Source organism: Python bivittatus, unplaced genomic scaffold (assembly GCF_059951505.1).
Source record: "Python bivittatus isolate LINGU-HERP-01145 unplaced genomic scaffold, Pbiv_v1 ctg000080_np1212, whole genome shotgun sequence".
Taxonomy (NCBI): domain Eukaryota; kingdom Metazoa; phylum Chordata; class Lepidosauria; order Squamata; family Pythonidae; genus Python; species Python bivittatus.
In genome coordinates this window covers 54,651,614-54,678,194 of record NW_028277035.1, presented here as the reverse complement: position 1 = coordinate 54,678,194, position 26,581 = coordinate 54,651,614, and the positions used below count along the sequence as shown (strand labels likewise).

Here is a 26,581-nt window from a genome sequence, read left to right as displayed (position 1 = left end):
TCGGCTATCTCCTGGCTTCATCATGAATAAACTGCATTAAACTCTGGACACTTGAAGAGTATTCAGAAGCTTTGACTGGTGAAAATGTAACAGCAAAGCTGTTAACCAGTGCACAGTTTCTAGATACTATGTTTGGTTTAAAAAATCTGCAATGAATTCCAAATATTTTCTGTGTGCAGTTAAAAATATTAATTGTAACTTTTAAACTTTGAATAGCTTAAGGTCTAATTAAACTATAAATGGGTTAAGATATGATAGGTACACCTATCTCAATATGGGTTGGTCTCTCTGCCAGAAGATGTCCTCCTAAAATGTTCCCTGTTTCAGCAGCCCAGTCATTGAACACGTGGGAGAGAATCTTCTGCTTCATGCCCGAGCTGGGAAGTACATTCTCTTGGGAGTTGTACTTAGCCCCCATTCTCTCCTTTAGAAAAGGATTCTAAGGAGACTTCCACATTTTCTTTCTACACCACCAGCTTCACCATCCAAATGAATAGCACGTTCTCATGCTGCCATCCCAGCTTCTGTAAGCCTACTTGAGCTAATCGATGCTTCCTCCAGTCAATGCTACCTCCAGCCAGCCAATGGGTGAATTTTCAAATCGTTCTTCATGGCTTTTCATGGTGTTCACAATGGCTTTGTGTGTGTGTGTGTGTGTGTGTGTGTGTGTGTGAAGGAAGCCAGCTATTATCTGGGGGGAGCAGTAAAACCACCTTTTAGTTTGGTTGGGAAGAACACAGGAAGAAAGCAACATGTTATGACGCCTTGTCTCTTACAGGGCAGGTAGGAGTCAAAGAGATAGGATGAGGTAGGATTTCTTAACAACAGGAAATCATTCCACCCTGCAGTTCCAGAGAAAGTGTTGTGAAACATTTATTACATTGTTTGCTCTGGAGCAGGCACCAAGCAGATTAACTTGCAAAATTAATCTGGCTTTTCTGCATGGCATGTTGGAGACATATAAGGGCAGTGTCACTTTCAGATTGGAGATCTCTTGTGTGTGGAAGGGGTCTACATCTAACTTTTCATTCAGGCTTATTATGATTTTATGTCTTCATTATGAATGTTTCAATTGAATTTTAAGAGTCTTATATTATTTTGCATTTTTATGCTAGTTGCCTTGAGTGCCATGGAGATTGTTACATATAAACAGGGAGCAACCCCACACTCGCTAGCACTGAGGATGTTACCTAGTCAGGTAATGAAATGTCTGCAAGCAAACAACCAAGCTTGGAGAGCCCTAAGGACGCCACAGATCAACTGTGAGCTACACGTATTCTCTTCTATTGTTATATCCTCACACGAATAAACAAATGCTATCAGAACAGGCCACGCACTGGAATGGTAATCTCCAATTTAAATTACTGTAACACAGTCTATGTGTGGCTGCCCTTGAAAATGATAGGGAGGCTGACCTAATGCAGAAATGGAATGGCTAGATCGATGTCAAGAAGTCATTTATTTTAAAAGAAACTGCATAGAGCAGTGTTGTCCAAACTTGGCCACTTTAAGATGAGTAGACTTCAACTCCCAGAATTCCCCAGCCAGCCATAAAGTCCACCCAGCCATTCCCCAGCCAGCCATAAAGTCCACTCATCTTAAAGTGGCCAAGTTTGGACCACACTGGCATAGGATGTCAATAAGGCTCTGGTGCAGCTTGTAGGTCAGTGATAATGTTTGAAGCCCGAATAGTGGGGCCCTTCAGTATCTGCCAAGCATTCAGATCTGCTGCCTGCGACCAATTCAAGAAAGGGAGGAAAGCACAGGGCGCCAGTGCTGATGTCATTTTGTTGCCAGGTGACGTTCCAGCTATACCTTCAAAGTTTTTGCAGACAACAACTCATTATGCATTTCATTCTGTGCTTCTACGTTGGCTGTATCGTATCTTAAGATCCAGGTCAGTTTGTAAATGTTTTGATGAATAAGTGAGTAATCATGAGCAATTCCTTTCTCCCTTTGCATAGAGAAGAGAACCTGCTGAAGAAGGAAGCCGTCATTCCCCATCTTCTTCAACTGTCTTCTTCAAAGACAGTCCTTTGGCATTAGAGTTTCGAGACCATTCTTTGAGCTGATTACAGACTACGTGGCACTGAAGGAAGACAAGTGTATCCTAACTCTCAGGATAAGTGTGCTACAGGAAGGGTCCTCACCCAAGTTCAAATCCCTGTTGTAGCTTGATCAAGCTTCTGTGTAAATGCTTTACACTGTGCATTCTGTTACATATGCTAGACTTCTTACTTACAGACATTGAAGGAGAGTTCACCCAATAATTTTCATGGACTATTATTCTGCCATGAAAATACAAGTCTACCTTTGTTTTAAAACTGCTGCAAATCCTTTATGGGCCACTATACAGTAAACGGTGAATGGGTTGCATTTGGCTTAATGAGACACATACATTGTACAAACTACCCATGTCTGTCTGTCTGTCTAGCTAGCTAGCTAGTTAGCTAGCTAGCTAGCTATCATATGAACACACACACACACACACACACACACACATGTAATATTGCTGTTTTCAACATCAGGCAAAATGAAAATATTTTGGTCCTGCAGAGCAGAGTATAAAGGCCAGGCATGCTAATATTCAGGATGAGTTTAACAGGAAAGGAAAAGAGATTCTGTCTCCCAACATGAGCAAAGGCAAAATTAGGAAATGTGAATACAGCTCTTCAAAATATAACTTGGACCTGGGTGGAACTGGTATTCTATAAATCATTCTATAAGATATCCCTCTCTGTAGGCAAGACAGGATTTATAGACAGATTTGATCGGAATAAATGTATCAATGAAGTGCTTGGTCTCTTTAAAAAATGTGTTTTTGAGAGATTCTTCCTAGTCTGTTGGTAATGCAGTCTGACTAGAAGTTAGATAAATTAGAAAAATAAAGCTTCTGATCTCACTCTGCTATCATCACAGTGCAGAGAAGTCAGTAGGAGCATACTTCCTGTTGGGTGTACAGCTTTGCATTTATTAGAATGTAATATGGAACTATGGTGACATGAAGGCATGCATGACACTTCACAAAGCAAAAGTCACTATTAACAGGCTGCAAATAATTTCACAACAAATATATGAGGATAGAATAATATAGACACACACGGGGCTCTAACATTGGTTCATTCTAGAGTTTGCTCTTAAAGCATATTGGAAAACTGCATTTAGCTGATGGAAAGCTTCCTAAAGTTTCTAACAAGGCGAAAGACGATTAACAAGAATACAATTATGAAACTGCATCCTAAAGATCGGAGGGCAAGAAAGTGAGTCTCAAAGAAGTACCTTTGCGGAAGAAAGTACCTTAAAGAAACAGACATGCAGCTGAGTACTAGAGAAAACTGCGGCAAAGGGAAGACTTGCAACTTAATGGTGTGTTGCTCTGATGACTTCACAATGGAGCGTCCAATGGGGTGATCAAGTGCATTTGGCGGTAAGGCCACGATATCACAGTTAATGAGGACTGCAAGCATTCGGCTGTATAGCTTTTCCTCTTGGCTTTTTTTAAAGTGGCGTTTTTTAGATACCTGAAGTGTTAACGCATTATAGTCCCTTTTTAAAAAGAGCATAACATATTGCTTAATACAACAGCTGAGACAGCAAAGGAGGGTCATTCATAAAGAAATTGTGTTTGTGAAATGATATTCACAAGAGACTTTCACACATTTGATGGATATACAAAACCAAGTTATGCCATGGCTAATCTGAAAAGAGGCTGGCAAAAGATTTTCTTAAGTTTCGGATGGTTTCAGCTTTTGCTTCATCCTCATTCACAGATGATCGGAAGAATGATGACTCCGTGAAGTTGAAGGCATTTGTCAGAGATTGTGATTTGCTGCAAGACAAAGACAAAAACTCACACATATGAATGTTATGCACACCTGAAGCTTACATACAGATATTTTTTGTTGTTCATTATGCAGCCCCCCCTTCAAAATTCAATTTAGGATTACATATAATAGGAGCAGGACATACAACTGGCAATACCCAGACGTCACTGTTTGAACAGATGTGCACAATTGTTAGTCTTGACTTGAGAAACAAAACAAATGTCCGAGGCAAAGCATATCTAAACTCAGAAGTCTCTCCACTTCTGGAGGACAGCCTTTTCTGTCATGGGGCCAGCCGGCGATTAGACGTGCCTCAATGCTGTAAGGCACTAAAGACCTGGTTCTATTGTTGAGCCTGGGGTGTGTGGTTGAGCTCATATTGTGGTTGTGTTGATTGTGTTGTTTGGCTTTATCTTGGCTCCTATCATTGTTATTTATTGTTTTGTTATGATATTTTGATCTTGGTTTTATTCCCTGTTAGCTGCCCAGAGTCATATGATTGAGATGGGTGGCATATAACATTGAATTAATAGTAAGTAAGTAAGTAAGTAAGTAAGTAAGTAAGTAAATAAATAAATAAATAAATACAGGGAAAGTAGGAGTGGGCTGAATGGAAGGAAGCAAATAGTTGAATGGTAGTAAATTCTATTCATTTTTTAAAATCTTATACATTCTAAATATGTTTCTCTTAAAAAAAGGAAAATTGTACCATTTTGTGCTTTTTATGGTAGGCTTTATCCCAAACCAATCACTTTCAGTGTACACCTTTTCCAGAAAATCAGAGCAAGCAGTATTATATGTGTGTACAGTCTTTCATTTTCACTGTACCTGGGTTGGTCACTGAAGGGAGAGGGTGGAAAGATAAAACAGTTCTTTACTTGATTAGAAAATAAAACATAAATGGCTTAATTAAATATTTATGCACAGGCTAGTAACCTGCATGCACATGTTAAGCCAGAGCACGTGGGTGAGAATGCAAGGCACGTTTATGCCTCAGTCACTGAGTACAGTTAATCCCATTGGCAATTTGGTTATGCTTTTTTTTTTCTTTGTAAGATTTGGAGGCGGGGGGAATCGAAATGTGAATTAGAATAAATCTGTAACTTGAGATCTGAGCCATCCAGGATGCTTTAAAACTATGTGCATATAGCTTTCAAATGTTAAGGAATAGCCCTAAGAAGTCCCGTGCTAGGAAAAATTGGTTTGGACAGGCCACGCTAATGTCACTTAAAAGGGCAGCATCACAGATCATGATGATCCACTAACATTTATATAAACATTAATCTGGCCCAATTGTTTAGGACTGGAATAAGCAGCAAACTGGAAAGAAAAGTTAGATTTGAATAAAAGGGAAGGCAAAGTCTCCCTAAGTTGAGCTCAACTGCAGGTGACTACATACATGTTTCCATGTTGTTTTCTGTTCATCACTGACTTCTTCCAGAATATGTTTTTCAACTTTCTGTTCTGGTCCATAACCCTGAGAGTTTTTTCTGGTCTCCTATCTAAGTACTAACTAGGTCCAACCTTGCTAAGCTTTTTTGAGATCAGCCAAGGTCTGCTTCTTATAGTTCTTAATAAAAGTGCCAAGAAAGAGGGCAACAAAATATTAGGGCTGTCCAACAAACACTGCATGAGCAAAGTGCCTCTCCTCAAAACATTAATACAGCCAGGCCCTCCAGAAGACTGCTCCAAATATCTTCCCTGCACGCACACACAACACACTTCAATGGGTGAGCTGTGGGACTCTCAGTGAAATGAAGTGTCTATGTGGGCACAAAGGAGTGCAGACAGCTGGGGAAGCTCCCAGCACAGCTTTCTGAAGGATATGACCTCTTTAATGCTTTGAGGAAGTCAGCTCTGCTCATGGAATGAGCAAGTCTTTTATACAGCTCTACAAAAAAGTCACTATTAGCATTCAGAAGTATTTAGTCCGTTTAATTATTATACTTTCATTTTCCTATGATTATACAGCCATACATTTGGAGCTAATGAAAGCCTTACCTTGCATATATTGAACTGAAGTTTTCATTGCATATGTCCATATAGTTTTGATGTGTGCAGCAAGGCATACAGCAGGTGAATCTTTTAGTACAGTATGCATCTATAGCAAAGTTCTCAAAGTGGTGCAATGAACTGAAGTTCAATATATCTTGAAGCACCATGTTGGGGAAGACAGATTTATACCTCCGCATATAGTATAGTATGGAAACACACCTAAGCATATATTTCTGGTCAGTGTTATTTTTCAGTGCACCTCCGAATCTGCGTGGGGTGAGATGTGGTATCGTCTACAAGCTCCTGAGGGATGAGAGCACGGGAAATGTTCTTTTCGTAAACTTCTAAAAGTTAACTTTAGGCACCTAAGCCATTTTGTCTACAGTCATTAACAGGGAGAGAAATATGGGAGATCCCTGAACACGTGTTACATTTTAAAAAAATAACTGGAGACGGAGACCTGCATGAGAGCAGCAGGAGGCAATATTTCTTCCCTTGCTATTTTCCAGTTTATTTATTTATTTACTAGATTTATATCCCACCTTTTGTACATGAGCTTAAGGTGCCATACATCATGCTCCCACTTCCTAACTGCCCCTCAACAACAACCCTGTGAGGTAGGTTGGGCTGAGTGAGAATGATTGGCCCAAAGTCACCTGTTGAGCTTCTGTGGCTGAGGGTGGATTTCGTCTAATCCAAAACCTTCACCAGTATCCCAAACTGACTCATTTAGTTTATTTTAAATTAAATGAGTTTTACATTTCTACCTCTTCCAGGAAAAGTATATGGTCGAAATAATAAAAATGAATAGTAATCTGAATCTTTCTTTTAGACGCGGAACTAAATGGTACATAGTTACAGCCATTTAGGATTTATTGTTTTATCACATCTGTCTGTGCTGTATTTTTTAAAAATATATATTCTTTTTTGTGATCTACCTTCTGTCACCTTCACAAAAAAAGTGAATTATGTAAGCATTATTATAAAGTTTAAGTCTGTAAACTATCAGACAAAGTTTTTGCAAATATTCTGGCATATTACCATTCCTTGCTACTGACATGCATTTTGATAATGAAGGCAGCAGGAACTCTTTCTACCTCTAAATAGTTAAGCAGTCTACTCTTGGGTAGAGAAACTACGTTCAAAGGAATTTGAATATTTGAAACAGAAATGGAATGTGGTATATTAACCTTCAAAGCAGACAAAAGACTCAGATTATATGTAAATAAGCAAATAGCCATCTTCAGCCATGCTTTAAAATGGTGAATTCAACAAAAATTAAAATCAAAGGCTACCGTTAGAATAGATTGCACCTAACAAACCAAGTATAGAATATGAAAATGAGCTCTACCGCTAACGGACTTGGACTCACTGTCTGAACTCTGATTCACAGAACGGAATAGATGCTTAATGAATGAATGTCTATCTACCTATAGCCTTAGTGGAAAACATCTTTTGACAGGAAAACATTCCATGGTTTTTCCAATCTTTCTTGTCTGAGCGGCTGCAAGGTTAAAAGTTTAAGTAGATAAGGCTTTCTCTCTCTTTTATAGACAGCACAACCAAAGGTGATCAATGCCTTTTGAAGTAATGGAAAGAAGGAGAGGACGACACAAACTCAAACCTACACTTATTCCATGAAATTTGCTTTTTCGGCAGATTTGGAGATGTCTTTGTTCAAAAAATTTCTGTTCCAGGTGAAACGGATACAAAACTGTCACAAAGAGAAAGGAGTTTTCTACCCCTTTATCTGCCTATGTTGCACTGAAACCTCTCTTGGCAAGAGAAGCATTACAAAACAAGAGGAGAAAACGACAAGAAGGCCTTACTTCAGTTGAGGATGTGACTGAGGCTTCTGGGCCGAGGCTGGCGAGGGCTCAGTCTTCGTGTCTGCTGGAGGCCCGGCACTTGAAGGGCCTGAGGCCTGGGCACGTGGTGGCTGAGTTGCAGGGCCAGGTGGACGTGGAGGCAGAGAACCGGAGGGCTTTGCTGAATGCCCCGGAGGGAACCCTTGTGGTGGTTGCAATGGCTCCTGGCTTTGGGATTGCATTCCTTGGGGTTGCACTGGGCCCCCTAGGTTCAGCACAAGAAAAACTTCATAATGCATCAGTAATTTTGTAGTAGCTCTTACAACCAACACTTAATATCAACCTGGCACCAGAAAAGTTTAGTGGGGTTAGAATATTTGGTTATCATGATCATGAATTACAATTCTACATAAATATAAATTGCAAACCTTCACGTCCACACTAAAACAGCCTTTGAAAATTCACTGCTTTAGTAATTGCATCTGTTCTTTTTAGGGAATTGACAAAATATAGGTAGTCTTCGTTTAGCGACCACAATTGAGACTGGCAACTCGGTCGTTAAGCAAAGCGGTTGCTAAGTGAAACCACAACTGTGCTTATGATCTTACTTCAGCTTTCCTTTCCTTTACAGACCTGTCAAGGTAATAAACGCAAGGATTGGTTGCAAAGTTACTTTTTCATCACTGTTGTAACTGCAAATGGTCACTAAACAAGACAGTCGCTAAATGAGGACTACCTGTAATAATTATCTAAGTCAGAGAGGGGCAGCCTAAGGGTCCTTAATAGCACTGGATGTCAGCTTGTGACAGCAGAAATTTTTATGGCTGATGGCAAGAGAGGCTGGGAGATAATTTACACACCCTTAAACTGATGCCAGACAGATGTACTGAACTATAATTCCTATCACCCCCCAGGTAACATTGTCACACTGAGAGGAATGATGGGAGTTGATGTCCACTGCATCTGGAAGGTATCAGGTTGGATAAGGCTGGGCCAGACTAAGCTGCATTAATTATAGCATTTCTCCATTTCAGTTCTCAGGTTCCTGATAAGTAAGACATTTCCCAGATTGCTCCATTACAGACTGAACACAGTGGAAGTTAACAACTAGAAGGAATCTGATTGTTTTGGATATCTATATATCACAGCACTGTGGTTTATTAACAATATTAGTTCAAGTTAGTTGCCTTTTTTATTTTGCCTTAAATGGGGGAGGGGGCTGTTATGTTTTAAAAATGCCCTACTGTGAAAAACATAAAACAGGCACCTACTTGAGCCAACTACTAAGCAATTAACATACTCGGGCCTTGCAACATCATCCCTGAAGCAGCTCCATATTTTGTAAGCGACAGCTAATCAAGACTGAGTTGTAGATTCAGCTGCAGTTGGTGGTTTTTTTCCAGTGAAAACCCCCCATCTTCCTTAGTGTATGGCTGTTCTACTTCTATCAACTATGAACACAATGGATTTCACTACCGTCAAATCTGTATCCAAGCTAAGGCAGTCAACTTGGACTGGGACCTATGGAGTCTTAGCGGAGATTGAAGGGTCTGACAATTGGATCCAAAGAGGCTGCATTTAAATCTCTGATGCTTGATCTTAAAATGTATCATTCCAGCAAATGCTTGCTTAGAATAACTTGCCTTCAGAACTGTATCAGAACACAGTACTCTACCAGCACTGCTATCACAGAGTTCTTTAGCCCAAATTCAGTCTCTTGAAATTAATTATGTGAGTCCGAAGGGTTTTAGAATTGTTTTTCTTGAGGACTTCCCCCACCACATAAAAATTTTAATCTGTGATATGACATGAAAACATCCTAGGCCTCTGTAAGAGCATCATGCAAACCTTCTTAGAGACTTTGATCCCAGCCTTTGCTTCTCCATTTAGTTCAGAGGGTGGAGAGAGGTCTGGGCATACAGAGAGATGCAAGCTAAGGACTGACATCTTTAATGAAGTGATGGCTAGGCCCATTCATGGAAAAAAATCCATGCATGCTACAGAGTGTATGCAATAGTCTGGATAGGGAAAGGCTACTATTTTTGCACTTTACAGACATTCATATATAATGTATTTTCCCACTTGGTATAACGTGGGCAAATGTCACAGACTTTAATTTGTGAAATCAACTCAGCTGATTATCAGTCCGTTAGAATGATGCTGCATCACCCCTCAAGGTTGATAGTTTCAAGATGAAAAATACATTCCCAAAACACTCCTTCAGCACCCTGTGACTTTGTTAATAACAGGGATACTGTACATGTGTACTCTCAACTAGAAGGTCTATGAAGAATTCGGAGGTCTTGCAAAATCTTTTTCTCTTTCATGCCAAAATGTCTAAAACCTCCATTCCTCTGAATAAAGGCCAAATACACATTAGGTCTATTTAGCTAATTAAGAGAATCAATGAGGTAGGATTATGCAGATGAAGCAAAATTGATACCATGCTTTCAATAGTGACCATTTAAAAATATGAGGCACAGAAACACTATTTTTTAAAATAAATTGCTGTGTGAGAATTTGTATTTTCTCTTCTAAACTGGATGCATAAATGCACTTATTTCAGAAAAGTTCTAATGATATTTACATTCTTCATAATAACAAAACAGGTTTTTACCTAACTTTCCACATGTTGGAAACTTGGCCACAATTTGTTCTTGGTGCATTTCTTAAAACACCACAGCTAGTTATATACCCTTGTTCATGCAATAGCAAAATGTGTGGAAGAGGAAGGATTACAACTATTCCTGTTCCTAATTTACATTTCTTCAATAGAGCCTGTGAAGAACGCTACATGTGGAGCCCTTGGGGTTCTCTGAGCTTGGTTGTTTTCTTGCAGATGTTTCGTTACTCAGCTAGACACTGAAGAAGTTACCTAGCGGGGTCACGAAACATCTCCAAGAAAACAACCAAGCTCTACATGTGTTCACACTGTATGTGTGACCTGGGACCCTGCCAAAAGTTATATGCGTAAATGCCTGTTCATAACCATCACTGAATTTATGCTAGTCACAGGTAGATGCAGAAGTGATCCCAGCCCATCATGTTATTAACTACATGCCACGTGAACAGGGTTGATGTGTTTAACTAAATATGGTCAAGAGCTTCAGATTCAGTTTATAGCAGATTGAGAGATTCTGAATTTGAGCTGCATTTTTTAGGCTAAAAAGTCCATACTTTACTTGCTTAAATATTCTTTGCTGAGTATAAAATATTTTTTCCCTTGGGGAAATCGTGTGCTAGAAACTACACTGAAGACGGATGTAACTTTTTTATTGCACATTAAGCTGTACAAGTATTTCACAAAATATATACTGCAATCACACTTTAGCATTTGCTCGCTTTCTTGCATTGGTTTGGTACAAAAAGGCAGTAATAATAATAATAATAATAATAATAATAATAATAATAATAATAATAATAGAAGAATAGTAGCAGCTTTGACAGAAATAAAAAAAGGGAAAACAAACAAACAAACAAATCCCCCCCCCCCAGACATTAACCCTACACTGTAAAATACCATTTCCCAATTTCCCACAATATTGCACTTAAGCATGCTAGCATGCAGGTAAACATAGTGGCTTGCTTCTTTGCTGATGAGCCAGCAACTAGTGCGTGTCCTTCTGAGACTATCTGCATAAAATGCACGGATATTTTGCTAAGATGCAAATCTTTTATCTGTGGTCTGCACACATACACACTTCATACACACAGAGAGAGCCCATAAACAATGCACAAAAGCATCTTTAATTACTCAAACTACTTCATGCAAAAGAACATTCATGGCTTGATATTAATGGCATTCAGTTGGCAGGTTCATTTTTTCACTCCAGAATGGAATGCTGTCTTTGTTCTCTTGGATTAAGATCTGGAGGTGAGGAAGACAATGAACCTGATGTGAAGGGAATGCACTCCTCCTATATAGCCAGTCCCCTCAGTGTGGTCATCAAAAGATCATTACCAGAAACAATGGCCACACAAACAGAACAGACTTGTTCATAGACTAAAAATGAGCAGGGAGAAACAGCATGCGCAGTAAACATCAAAACTGCCATTAAAAACAATGTGTAATTCTCACGTCTTGAATTAAAAAAAAAAGTTAACTTAGCTATATTTTTGCTACTAGCATTTGCAAGGGGAAAAAAATCAGACCGTTGCATTGTCTCAAAAGAAAATGTACTTATTTGTATTAACCTAGGGACTACTATTTACCTTATTATTAGTCTTAATTGACAAAATAATCCCTTCCCTCACTTCTACAGAATGCTTAAGAGGTGCATCTGAATGACTACGGGATATTTTTTTCTGTAACAGCTTAACTGCCTGCCTGGATATTGCTTGTAAGGTTATGCACACAGCCACTGGTGTTGTGACAGTCATAAGCAATTATGGCTATAAGAAAGTTTGGCAAAAGTACACCCTCCCCCCCGCCCGCCCCCAGTCAGGTGCCCTTGTTTTATTATTTACATACCCTTGAGTCCCCCGTATGACATTCTATGGTGAAGCCTTTTGACTCTTAATGGGGAACCCATGGATCCACTAACATTTTGCCTACTCAGCTGTTTAAGCTTAAAATGCTAGATTGGATCATAGCTGCATTTTACTGTATCCTAATTGCTTGGCCACAATCGTGATAAATACAGAATGACATAGCAACACACTGAGTCCATGAATTACATTTAAAAAAACCCTGAAAAAGGGAGGATAGCATAATATTTAGAAAGAAAGGTGCTGATTAATCACAGAAGGCTTCTTCTTCTTCTTCTTTTTTTTTTTGCTGACTTCCTTAGTTAAAGAACTGTAGCTTACCTGAATTATGTAGATAAGGTAATTCTGGTAAACGCTTGCTTTAGTTTGGTAAAAAACCGGATGGCTACTTCATAACCACCAAAGAAACTCTCCTATTGAACTTAAATACATTCAATATCAAATTTGAATCAATATTGCACATACATGGCCTGATTTTGTAGCACTGAAGCTAATAGATACAGATTTTTCCCTAAAAAGTCTACACTGAAAATAGAAGTTATTTATGCATTCCTGGAAATAATTCTTTCATATTTTGTATGTAAAAATTAAAATAAAAATACTAGTTTTTCATCTTATGTATATGTATTAACTCAAAATTAAACAATCTTTATAAAATTATAAAAAGAAAATGCCTCATTTAACATATTACTAAATGAGACTTTTCAACTATTAGAATCACTTTTCATTAATCATGCACTAAAAAAAAACAAACCAAAATCAAATGTAGCACACATACTCGCAGAGTTAAGCAAAAGTATTATATCTCAGCCAGGGTTGGTTAGTCTTTTTTTACCCACAATATAGAATACTTCAAAAATACTGTCTAACCATCCATAATATACAGTCTCACTGACTTAGTAGAGGCACAATTCTTGTACACTGTTGACAACAGCCCTGAATCACAAGTTATACAGAGAAACATAAGTAAGCATTACAACACAAACAGATAAACAACCAGACAATATATTTGACACTGCATAGAAAAAACACAGTCCAGGTCAGCAGTGAAACAATGGAAAAATTGCACAAACAACTGGTATTGTTGATTTCTTTCTTTTTTTCTTTTGGCTTTAACCCCTGTTTTAAATTTCAAAAATTTAAGTCGCCTGGACTTGTTTTGGTCCTACTGCAATGCCATTACAGTCGAGAATGTATTGTAAACAACCTTGAGGAGGTGGTCGCTGGGATGGGACTTTATTTGATTCTGGCTCCTTAGCCGACCCACTCTGCAAAAGAGAAAAAGGACACAGATGAGAGCGTAAGAGGGCTAGAAGCTGGGGTACGTGTGGGGGTAGACTGGGAAATATTCCTTTGGCTGTTAGAACTGGCCTCTTCTTACCAGGACAAACCTTCCCTGAGGGCCAGAGTAGAAAGGACTCTTGGTGTATCATTAGGAAGCACAGTGATAGGAGAGGCAAAAAAGCAGAGATTTCACTGGAACTGCAGCACACAGAAAGGGGGGAATTATCCTTTCCTCCCCTGTAGTGGTCATGAAGGAAAGAGCTACACTATTGCTACCCTGCACCCGCCCCCCCCCCCAGCTCTTATTGTCCCAAACGGGACCTTTTTCTCCTAGGGCAAATGGGAGTTCTGTCATCTGCTCCTTTCTCAACAAATGGAAACCAGGCATCATTACAAGTGAGAGAAGAGGGAGACAACAAGGGCAGAAGTGGACAAGCTGTTGCACTGAGAAATTTAAATATCTGTTTCCGGGTAAGAACATCCAGCAAACAATATTTTTAACGTATTTTGTAAATGTCCCATTAAAAAGGCACAGTAACTTCAATACATTTATATCCTATAAAATATGAAATGTAGAAATGTAGAAAAGAGACCGATTATTCTCACTTCCAGAAGCATCTCTACAGAAACTGAGTGTTTTGTAATTGGTGGGGAACAGAAGGTTGATGATGTAGCCCTCAGACCAATACAAATCAGTAAGGGTCCGCCATATTTGTAAACAGTACTCTAGCACAGAGCAACTGGAACAGTAAGCAGCAGTGTGGAAAATCTACTACTTTTGTCTGGTGAATGTTACCACTGTGTACCACTGATCTTGGAAGGAGAGCTTGGTCTTTGTTGCTACATCTCCATTCATGGATAATGTCTGGGCTTGACATTATCACTTAGTTTAAACAAACAGAAGTTTTTTTCCAATTTAAAAAAAACTCGTAATTTGTCGGATATGGAGATTCTGAATTTGCCAGAAAGATGATAACTGAAAGTCTAATTATATTCCACAAAGTATCCTGAACTGTGATTAAAAAGCAATGTTTAAAATCCGTACCAAACCAACAGATCTATGGCCTATGCTTAATATAGTCCATTTCAAAGGAAATGCCTTTGCCTTAAATTAGGCTTCCCAGTATGACTGCTCATGTTTCCTGTTCACTTCATTTCCTCAAATATATCTTTGTTTAAGCATTTTGAAATTTTAATAACCCTTGCACACTTTCCTACGGATGCACTTGTTGCTCACTAAACAGTACCTGCATTTCTCTGCTTGTATCAGTATTGTTTTATCACATCTCCATCAAAATATGCACATGTTTCAGGCTCATCACATGGCCATGTCCCCTCCTTGCTGTCAAGACATATGGTGACTCAAAAGAGATGAATTGGAGTGACATGTTCTAATGACAGTAGCTCTTATTCAAGGAGAGAAAATATCATTTTTCTTACATGAATGGGTCTTTAAAACCAAGTCACCAAGCCTTAAATACTAACGGCATTTTAAAAACGATATTTCACTAATTTGAAATGTGTGCTATAGCTCATCTGAGACTTCTAAGGAAATTTAATGCTCTCATTAAGACCACAAATTTATCATATGTTACAATGACATACAAGTCAGCTGTGAAGTGCGCAAATGGTGATGATGCGCCCATGGGACACTGCAATGGTCATAAGTGCCCACTGGTTGTGAAGCACCCAAATTTCGATTACATGAATGCAGGGATGCTGTGACAAAAGTGCAAGGACTGGTTGTAAAGTTACTTTTTCAGCACTGTTGTAACTTCAAGCAGTCGCTAAACAGGGCAGTCGTTAAGCGAGGACTACCTGTACTTGGATCCTATGGATATACAGAGTTCTAAGGGTTCAAAAAGGAGCACCTTTGGAATACAGAATTTATAAAATAGGACAAAACCTTTCTACTTTCTTGCTGATTAGTTACAAATCGCATAATAGAAGGTTCTGCCATCTATTAGGAATATGGGATGGCCAAAATACCTCTGGGTAAAAGTTCTTGTAGTGAAGCTTTTATTCAGCTTCCAGGATAGGTGGTATTGTGGTTCTGAACTATGGCTCTGAGCCACAGATCTTCAAAGCACATCCTGACATAAAAAATAAAGATGGACTCAAAAGTTTTCAAGACTATCTAATCAGGGATTAAATACAATAAACCACATCCCTGCTAGAACTGAGTGCCCCAAACATTCTTGAGATTTTTTTTTTGCGTTACATGGAAGATCCAGCAGTTGCCCCAAATACCCCGAGGAACTTGCATAAAAAGGTTAGCATATTTTATCCTTAAACGATGTTATACCTGCTCAGCATGTTTTGAGACCTTCTGAATGCTGTGCCTGCATGCCCAGACTGACATGAGCAAGATTATCCTTCAATGTTGCTCTAGAGAATAACTCATAAAATTGAACTAAATCAGTCTGAGAGGGCAAATGATTATTTATTACATTTAAATGCAGCCAACCTGTTGATAATTATTCATTTGGTATCCACTCTTGATATCTGCAGAACATATGATAATTCTGCTCATTCTACCCCTTAAGTACCAAGAGCTGTAATCCTGTGCTCAAAATCAACCATACCAGGATAATTACAGCAACTGGAGCTGCCCATATACTGTGCTGGAGAATTGCCTAATAGCCTGAAGCTAAGCCAACACTCATAAGATTTTGCTGAAGGCCTCTCCACCAGGCCAACAGTGAGGCTACTGAGCATACAGAATTTGCTACTACGCTGCAGAACATTCCATAGGACTGAAGGAGACCAATACAAAACATGCTTCCCAAACACTATAAATTATCTGTAAAAGGAAGGGACTGCTTGCAATCAAGATAGAGCCACCCAGCACTGCTTCACTGGACGACACTAGGATTGAGTTTCAGTGAGAATAGTACCCAATATGCTCCTTATTCACTACAGAATGTTAGCACATTGGAAAGAATGGAGAGAATTCTTTGGGTGGAGCTTAATAGGATTACAACTGCACAAGTGTGAATTCTTAGGCAAAAAGAACTTTCTATACTTTCTTCAGCTTTCTACAGCCAGGTTTGGGTATTTTAGGAACTTGAAATTACAAATAAAACTATTTAATTGCCTCTCTTCCATTTGGAAGAGTACAGCATCTTAAAGAAACTAACTTGGCTACTGGCTACTGGCATCCCTAGCTACCATGAATTTGTCAAGGTCCTTTTCTTTCTTAATTGTTGACCTATCATGGGTAAACTTCCACTTCCAAACTTCCTTTGCAACCTTTCTTGACTTTTTACTTTTCATCTTTGAATATAGGTACTGCTACTAAGGCTATGTATTTGTCTTCTAGTTTTCTGTATTCCTCAGATAGTTCTCCTTAGAAGACTTGCTTTGTTTTTGAGATAGAGGAAATTCAAAGGGAGCTTCTGGTACTGAGCACGCAGATTATGTTACAGTAGGAGGGGGCAAATCTGAAGTTCCAGAATCAAATGAGGCTCTCAAACTTTCTTTTAGTATTCCCCAATGCCTCTCTGAACATAAATGCTGAAAATCTGCAGCATGGCTTACTGCAATTTTGAGGCAGAAAACATGAGAAAAAAAACGCTCCTAAAGGTATAGGACTTAAAGTAGGTTTAACTTAGTTAAAAAACTAAGACATCCCCTGCAAAGTTTATCCAAACAAACTCAGAGAAAAAACCAATAGTTCTAGCCTTGCCTACATATGTCACATGGGCCTATGCATTTTTCACTATTCATTACTTCATTAATGCAGTTTAATTACTACATTACAGCAGCCCTCACTCTTTCCACAAAGATGTTCAGTGTAGCCCCAGCAATCTTAACCATCCCTGGTAAGAGAAGCTTTTACCTTTAAACATTTCTCAGGTCTGCAGAGATCATACATAATTAATTATGTATCAGTTGAAATGCATATCTTTGAGATGATCATTGTTCTATAATTTCATATATAAACTGAGAGGAGCTAAACATCGTGAAAAGGTGCTTTTATATAATGTAAAATTCAGCAGTAGCCAACATTGAAGTACTGCTAAATAACAATATCTCCATCTGCTGGTACAGAAACCAACAGACATTGACTTGGAAAATGCCACATGTTAGTGTTCAACAATAGTTTCTCCCTGTATTCTCCGACAGTGTAATTTTTCCAATGTATTTTGGCTTCTACTGATACATTTTTATCAAATACAAAAATCTCCAGCTTTAAGTATAAAGCTGGGATCCACAATATGAAGCCTAAGGGCACTAGTGTGCCCACAAAAGTTTTTCTTGGTGCTCTCATGGTTCACTGGTCACCTGACATTTTGTTTTGGAACTGATCACACCACCTTAGCAGCCGTTTTTGAGTAGACAGACTCTCCTAGAGCAGCTAATAGTGTTCAAGACTTGCTGCCAAATTCCAAACTGGCACACATTTCTATTTTATTTATATGGTGCCCATTCCTGAAGGTTCCTTTCATTTTGGCTGCAAGCTTGGGGGACTCCTGATATCAACTCTCTGAATTTTCCACCCAGCAAGAGATCTGTGTATCTTCCCCATGCAAATTCCTTCTTTCTTCTGTCCAGCAAGCTTTGGGAGAATACTTGTTCAACCTAATACCAGTTCTATACCTGATAGGATCCTATCAGACATCTGCAAACCATTCCCACATTCCATCTAAGACGATATATATACAGATATGACTTAAATACCATACCGTCTCTTTCTGGATATTCTATGAGAAGAGTTCTTAGAAACTCAAAGGCTTACAAACATTTGATAAACCTTCAGCTCACCTAACACAAGTATTGATTTAATGTGGATTTTTATTATTATTTTTTCTCATAGTCAGTACAGCTTTTGCTTTTGAGAGGAAGGAGGATAATTGTGTCTGCATATTCTGCTGCATCTGTGATCTTCACTTATACTTTAGTGATGTCTCCCTGTGTTCGGGAACTAACTGTTTTAATGCTGTTATCATCTCCAACCAAGCAGTTCTCTGTAAGGATGAGACCCTCACAAAGAAGAAGTCATCCAGAGGGATTCTGCCCCTTCACATCATTTCCCAACACGAATGCAAAGGGCCCTGGGCCTCTAAAAAGTGGCCTGCACATTCCCAATGATGTAGGGAGGTAACCAAGAAAAAATAATATGAGTAATCCCCGTAGCCCCTAATCTGCACAATTTCTTTTTTAGTTCCAGCTGGATCTGTTTTTATGCTTTTCAGTGTTTTTAGTGCTACTTCTCTTCATCTTTTTCAAAACAGAGATGGCAGGACCTTTGGGCTAGTCTCTGTGCCTTCTATGATCAAAAACCAATAAGGATTCAATAGTCCTTGAATCACACAGCTCTACCATACAAATGCTGAAGCGGCAAGGATGGAGGAATAGCAGCTAAACTTGCAGCAGCACTACCAACGATGATGCTGTGGTGACAGAGCAGTAGATCTTGAGGTCCTATGGCAGGGGCTCATATAGTTTGCCTGTTAGACACTTCCAAGGGTTGACATTGTGTTGTAACATGACTTACTCTTTGCTTATAACAAACAAGTTCTCCAAACAACTGTCTAAATTCTTCATATAGCAATTTTATATCGCCAACGTATTGCTGTACTGTATATGTTTAAAATCATATACTTCTAACTGCATTTTGGCTGTATTATTAAAATTTACCTTACAGCCCTTGTTCAATGTACCAAGTTGTCATTAAAAACAGGAATGAACTTTTACTATAGAGGAGCATTTTCCACAAGATGGTGCTATAATCTTAGTGGAGGATGGGGGTAAATTACATGTATGCTGACCTGATATATTTTGGACAGAAAAACAGACTGAATAAAACAAAAGTCCTAATGCCTCTTTGGTCTTATATATTGTACTGTGAAATCTCCTAATGGGTGTTTGTGTGTGAGCATTCACGTGCACACACACACACAAACACACATGTATGTATGTATGTGTGTGTATGTGTATGTGTATAGACAGAAATAGACCAAAAGTTATAAATTTGAGCATGATCTTAAAAATGGAAATTCAGCAATTTTGCAATTCCCCATATATTTTAAAGACATTATTCTGTATACTTCGACATTTCAGAATGATCTAAAAAGCAGAGGGTTTATTTTTTCCTTCCACAGGTTGCATTTTCCCTAATGTGTACCGTTAAGGCTACTGTATAGTAAACCATCTGTGAATTACAGCCTTCAGTTCAAACTCTGAGCTGCTTCCTTGCAAAACAATACTGTGCACAACTCTAGGAAAAAAATACATGTATGTGGCAGTGCACCTGATATGAATCTTTCACTATTTGTCTAGGAGGCACACTGTATTATAAATGAACAGAAAACACCAGTTCTAATTTATAACAGATATGCCTTTCCTGCCTCCGCTGCCTACAGATGGAACAACTATAGTACAGTATTTTAAGGATTCACTAAAAATGCAGTACTATTCATTCCAACTTGGCAGAGGCCTTCACAGGATCCAATGCTTTCATCACACTGTCAGCTCCACCTCTTTCATACATGCATGCAACAACACAAAACACAAAATAAAAGGGTAGAGTTTGCATCACCATAGTGCAATGCTTATTTTATTGCTTAAATTGGGTTCTTCCATTACCTGTACTATCTATTTTTATATTCTTTTAAATTTGTCTTCATTTGAAAGTTAGGATAACTAGCTTGCAAAAATAGATAGATAGATAGATAGATAGATAGATAGATAGATAGATAGATAGATAGATAGATAGATAGATGAAAGAAAGAAAGGAAGGAAGGAAGGAAGGAAGGAAGGAAGGAAGGAAGGAAGGAAGGAAGGAAGGAAGGAAGGAAGGAAGGAAGGGGGGGAACAGTGCAATGCTTGTTTTGTCATTCGCCGCCTCTTCCTGTGTGTGTGCATTGCCCAATTTCCCTATATTGCCAACCTGAGTTTGCCAGTAATCCTGGAGATTCCCTCTCCCACCACTGAAGGTGTGAACATGACACGTTTGTTTTTGCATCTGCATATATGTCTCTATCTATAAATCTGCTAGAAGTCGCATAGTAAAAAAAAGAAAAAGAACAAAAGAACAAAAAAGCAGGACCAAGGCAATATATTTGATTAATAGCTATTAAATTTAAGTGCCTGTGCGATATGCATTACAATCTACTCAGTTTGCTCTTAAACGCTCATTAATCCCTGTCTCCATATACAGTACCAACCATTCTCTCTCTGAAGCAGCAGGAGGAAACAGGATAGAAATGGGTTAAGAAGAAGTAACTGCACCAGGAAGGGAGAGAAAAAGGGAAAGGAGGAACAAAAGTAGATAGTGATGAGGGAAGGGAAAGAATGAGAAAAACGAAAGAAACACTGTTTAGGCATTACAAAGATTAAATTCACCAAGTAAACAGCTCCTCCCAAGTAGTAGCTAATCTTCAAAGGCATATTGTACATGCTTTGCAGCAGGAATGCCTGAAGCTATTTGCACCTCACGTTAATTCCTTCATTTTCAGCAATTTCTTTTATTCTGATTAGTGAAGGTAAAATGACACCCACCTGCAAATTCACAAGTAATTGTTTTAAGAAAAAGCTCTGGCTTCTCCACAGGTAAATGCAGTATATTATTTTTATTGTTGATTAAGCATATCTGTATGACTTTAATTTTTAGCAAACCCAACATACATTAATTGATTTATTTACAGGGTAATTGATAAAATTACAGGGTTGTTGCCATTGACTAATTATACACGTAATTCTTTCACCGTGCTTGTTAATTAAAAGTGGTTAATAATGGCTATTTTTCAAGCATTACATATATTTTAGATTTCTAAACACTTAAAAGCCCACTTATCTTTTCTAAAATATTAATATCTTCTTGCATGTATGCTTTCGGTGATTAAATAGTCTTCACCCTAGGTAGTTTGTGAGGAAAACTGATCAAAAATACAATTTCTGTAATTTGAGTGAATTTTCACTTCAGTTTTAAGGGAAATTCAAAATATGATTCTCAGTCTTCATTCTTCCCCTCTTTTTCTGCAGTGAAAACTCTATTAAAAATGCACAAAATACGTACAGTGTTGGCAAACTGAATAGGGATTTACCTCTTTATGAATAAAATAATAAATATAATAAAATAAATGAATAAAATGAAATATGCATTCAATTTTTTTCTCAGTATAATCTGCAAATGCAATATAAATGTACAAACGATTGATTATGAAGAACAGCCATTGACAAAGATAGCCTATTTTGGTCTAGATGTGAAAACATTTTAACAAAACAAATACAGTCTGCATTTTGGTTCATGTGGCTATTCTTTTTACCTCCTTTTATGAAGTAATTTAGTTATAACAGATTTTCCACTGTATGTGGCTGTAAGACTGAATGCCTTTTATACTTTCTTTCAAGTGGTAGACCAATAAACCGGAGGGACATCAATCCAGTCATTCTTTCTGAAGAACAGGCCAATTTGTGGTGCATTATGAACCTGTTTTCAGATACCTTATCTGCTATGGATTCTTCCCACCACCCAAAATGTAGACTTTTTGTTTATCTTAGAATCTTGTCTCTCATCACATATGTCCCTTTCCATGGCTTGACAGTCACTGTGAATGCACTCTATTTTTCAGTTGTTTGTTTGAGCTCATCCTTAGAAAACTGGATCACATATCCACAGAACTAGCTGAGTTGCATGATTTAGAATCCAATCACTTTGAACTACAGCAGAATTCTCAAGTGTTAAATCTTCAGAGGGGTCTATGTCTTCAAGAACTTTAGAATGCATTAAGAAAATACAGCAAGACATCTTTATTACAGTTATGGACCAGCATATACAGAGTAAAATAATATTAAAAAGAAAAAAAGAGGAAATAGCACCTGTGTCAGTGATTGTTATTAGACATTTGTGGGTGGAGTTTAAACATAATGTAAGAAGATTTTGCTACTCTTAAAGAGACAGAATTATCTCAATCCCCTAAATGATAATGTAAATAGAAATTATTGGAATGCCCTGGAAACTTAATTAAGAGAGAAATAATCAGCTGGTGACAAGTTCCTTATAAAACTGGCAATGAAGAAGAACATGGGCCATGGTTTCTATCGGACCATGCCATAGAGACAATATTTTATTTTATTTATGTATTTATTTAATAGACTTTTCCCCGCCCATCTCCCCACAATGGGGGACTCTGGGTGGCTTTATTAAGCTTAATATCATGCTTAAAAAGTAATTCTCTTACATTTTCCCTTCCAAAACAGCTGTGGGGAGGGCATTAAAGCAGGCTAAAGCTCTCCTAATTTAGGAGTAGAAATTTGGTATAGGTATGAAGCTGGGTTGGGAGCTGAAATTTGCCTATTTATAAATATATATCCCTTGGAAGGGCAGCAGTTTCTATTTGACCTTCTAGAATTAAAATCCTTTGTCTTAAAGCTAATTTAGTTTGATCTGGCCCTAATGGTAAAATAGCATTACTGGAAAAACCATAATGACTCAATTTCCTTTGGATCACTTTTTCCATTTGAAATTATCTGCTGTATTAGGTGGACCAGTCCTACAAGGTTATGGAGAGTTTCAGCTGGTAAGTAAAGATATTCAAGTTTACTGACTGGATTAAAGTTTACTGACTTCTGCTTCCCGCAGTACCACATTTGGGATACAACGAGTAACCTGGAAGACATTTCTTAAAAATTTAGTTTGGACTTTATCTAGAGTTGCCATGTTGTGCCCTGAGTAATAATTGTGCTTGAGCTTTAGCTGCCAGCAACGTAACTGCAGCAGTTATAAGCTGTGCTTCTTGGGTGAAATAATAAGCTTCAATGGCTGATGCTGATCTTTGTGCATTTTGTGATACTTGATCTAAATGAGCATTTCAGCTTCCAGAAGCTTGAAAAACTACTCCATAATATTTAAAGGTCTTTACCGGCTCAGTGATGTGTCCACCTAACTTCCAGATTCATTGTTTTGGCCATTTGGAGAAGGTAAGGGTTTTGGTTTTGGTAAAGTTTATTGTTAATGTCTCCTCATTGCTGTAATCGGTGAGTGATCCCAACGCTCTTCTAAGACCCACAGGAGTCAAGGGCAGAATTACTGCATCATTGGCATTCAGTAATATACTAATATTATTTGAGGGACTGCCTCTCCTTGATTATATCTGCCCACCCCATCAGATCCGGCAGAAGAGGCATGCCACCGGTCCCATCTGCTACGGATACTTGGCAGGGCCCAGGAGGTGGGCCTTCTCTGCCATGGTGCCCGCCTTATAGAACATCCTCCCCCCCAAAGTGAGGCTGGCTCCATCCCTGTTGATTTTCCAGAAGTCCTTAAAAACTTGGTTATGCCATCAGGCCTGGGGGCCCCAAGGGACTGGCGAGGTACTGAGAAATGTACTGACATTTGCTGCCCTCTCTTAGCCTTTAATTGTGATTTTTAATTTTTTTCTGAATAATAATTGTTTTTTATATATTAACTGATTTATAGTTTTATTGTATGCTGCCAGTCACTTTTTCATGAGATGGGTGGCCATATAAATTTGATGAATAAATAAATAAATAAATATGCCTATTGGTTAGTTTGGGAGAATGCAAGGCAGAATTACTCCAGTAAGGTACAGTGAATTTATATTATTTAAAACGTACTAAGTATTTCTCCCTAAAGAAAATAATGTCGCCCACCCAAAACTGAATTCAGGTTCATGACCTAAGGGCATGCTTCCACTGTAGCATGTCAGACATGTATATTACTTATGGATAAACATCTCTTTCTTCTGTTGAACTTCTGAATAAATGACAACTCAACATGAACCCCCTTGCCAATTATGATCTTCTGGTCAGGTTTTATGTCATGAACTGAAATCATCAACAGCTAGGAATGTTTAACTTTGAAGATATGAAAGTTTAACTTTAACTTGACGATATGAATGTACTGAGATGTTACTATATGCTTAATTCTAATGTTATAATGTATATTGTCAATTAAAATTGTTTCAGGCCTGGGGAAGACAAAAAGCATAGCCAGTAAATATTTATTTAAAAAAAAATAGAAAACTACATAGACATAAACATATATACTACTACAGCTACATAAAATAGGATGTATATACCATCAAGCTTTGAGAAGAAAATGAGCAGAAAGCAAATAAGAGATGACTATAGGGTTAAACTGTCCTAGTTAACTAACAACAGATACATACTGTATCCTGAAAATTTACTTTTAATGTTACTGCTTTACTTTCTATTGAACTCTATTTGGATATTCTAAACACACAATATTTGAAATGTTATCCAAGGAATTATCCACATCATATCCCAATTCAAAATATTCTGAATGTTCCTGATATTTTCTACTAAAATTCTTTTTGTGTGGCTAGACATGAGTCAGCATTCCTTACCTGAGGCTGCTGAGTAGCAGTTGGTTTCTGAGGAGATGGTATAGGTGTTTTAGACAAAAGTTGGTTCATTCTGCTTATGACAAGCTCAATTATAAGCTGTTTGTCTTCAACCTGATGCTCACCAATCAAAGGCATTGCAGAATCCATAACCTAGGAGATATAAAAGCTGGTTAGGTAGAGAAAGATAGTAACTTTTAGTGCTGTGTCACACACCACTATGATTATCATTTATCCATAGTGGATAAATGGAGGATGAATGGAGGATACAGTTAAAAATAAAGGACTGTACAAAATATTTCTTTAGGAGTTTAAAAATTCTCCTTATTGAAACCTTGGGCATTTATGGTTATTAGAAAAGTTGAAAAGGAATGCTTTGGTTTATTTTTTACGAGCAGAAACTTGAACTGTAATATATTAAAACTTGATAGTTCTAGCTTGGTAAATGTACTTGTCAGACTGGAGTGTGCGTATACCAGTGGCTTGATGACTGCATCAAGACACGCAGAAAGTTGAGGTTTGCAGAACTAATACTACTAATGCTCCTGCAACAACTCCTCTTTGAAATGCAAATCGTATGCATTAGCTGTGCATCCAACATATACAATCCATGGATTTGCACTAACGTGGCTTCAGACCTTGTCCACAGGTTACCATGTTTCCACTGTGTGCTTGAGGAGTTCTGAAGAATGGAAGCCCATAATTCTAGGCACGGTCAAATCAAATGTTTACATTCCTGCAAAACACTTGATAAAAAGCAACCTGGGAAATGGATATCTAAAACATTTGTGGCAATAATTTAAAAACTTTAGAAACTATTCTAAAGCTAAACGTACCTTGGCTTTATTCTAGGAGTCTGTCTGAACTATACTGGCACAAATAGCTTTGTCTGCACAGTGAACTGTATTAAGAAACATGAAGACTCCTTATTCATGCAGATTATGAAAACTGAGATTTATTCAATGGCCATGAGAAGCAGCTTTTCTCTTACCAATTCACAGGGAACATTATTTGCTTTAGCTCTTGGCTTCCTAAAAATATTCTCCTTAAAATCAACTTTTGTCAATACTAAGTTTGCATTTTCAATAATGTAAGATATTTCCTTGCAATATTAAATCTAGTTATTTCTATTTAGAACCAGTTTCATGCTGGATGAGTTATGGGAAAGATTACTAATTTCTATGAACTATTGTTTGTCTTGCCAACAAAAATATCTCACTTTGCTCTGTAATATACTGTATATCCCTTCTGTACAATTTGTAAAACCTAAAAACATATTGGATAAATGATCTTGACTGATGAAATCATCCTTTTGGAATGGAGCTTTAATGTGGCAAAGAAGCCTCATAGGAACTAGTACAAGATACATCATTTCAGTGGTTGAATCATAGTTGAATGATAGAGTTGAAATTAGAAAGTAGTGAGCTACCAGGCTAACCATCAGACCAGGAATCTACTATATACTTTGTTGCCTCTACCACAAATGAAAAACAGATAAAAGATAAACAGCTGCATTTTCTCAAGGTTGATGAAAACCACATTACGTAATATTGCAGTGTATATGTATTATTGTAGTAAGCCATACATTTACTACATGATTTTAATCAAGAATTTTGAGTAGGATATAATTATTTCTTATCTTTCTTTTCTTTAATGTTTTTCCCCTAATCAGAGCTGACAAAAACCAATGGAGCTTTTGAAGAATATTTTTTTAAGTTTAGAAACCCAAATATATAATAACAATGATAATCTTTATCCATATCCTTGATGACTGTGATTTTTTTTTTCCAAATCTAGAGAAACAGGACTGAATGTTGTAGCAAAGTCATAATGTTAATATTTGAAACAT

At 37.8% G+C, this 26,581-nt stretch overlaps 1 protein-coding gene across 1 annotated transcript in view; it reads right to left on the bottom strand.

Annotated features, from left to right (window-relative positions):
• Window positions 1-2,956: 2,956 nt before the first annotated feature.
• SYN2 (synapsin II) overlaps window positions 2,957-26,581 on the bottom strand; it is a 143,873-nt gene continuing 120,248 nt past the window's right edge. The window contains exons 10-13 of the mRNA XM_088134116.1: window positions 24,736-24,885; window positions 13,323-13,383; window positions 7,649-7,892; window positions 2,957-3,829 (exon numbers count right to left, since the gene is read on the bottom strand). Coding sequence (XP_087990242.1) covers window positions 3,694-3,829; window positions 7,649-7,892; window positions 13,323-13,383; window positions 24,736-24,885 — 591 coding nt within the window. The 3' untranslated portion in view covers window positions 2,957-3,693. The remainder of the gene's footprint in view (window positions 3,830-7,648; window positions 7,893-13,322; window positions 13,384-24,735; window positions 24,886-26,581) is intronic.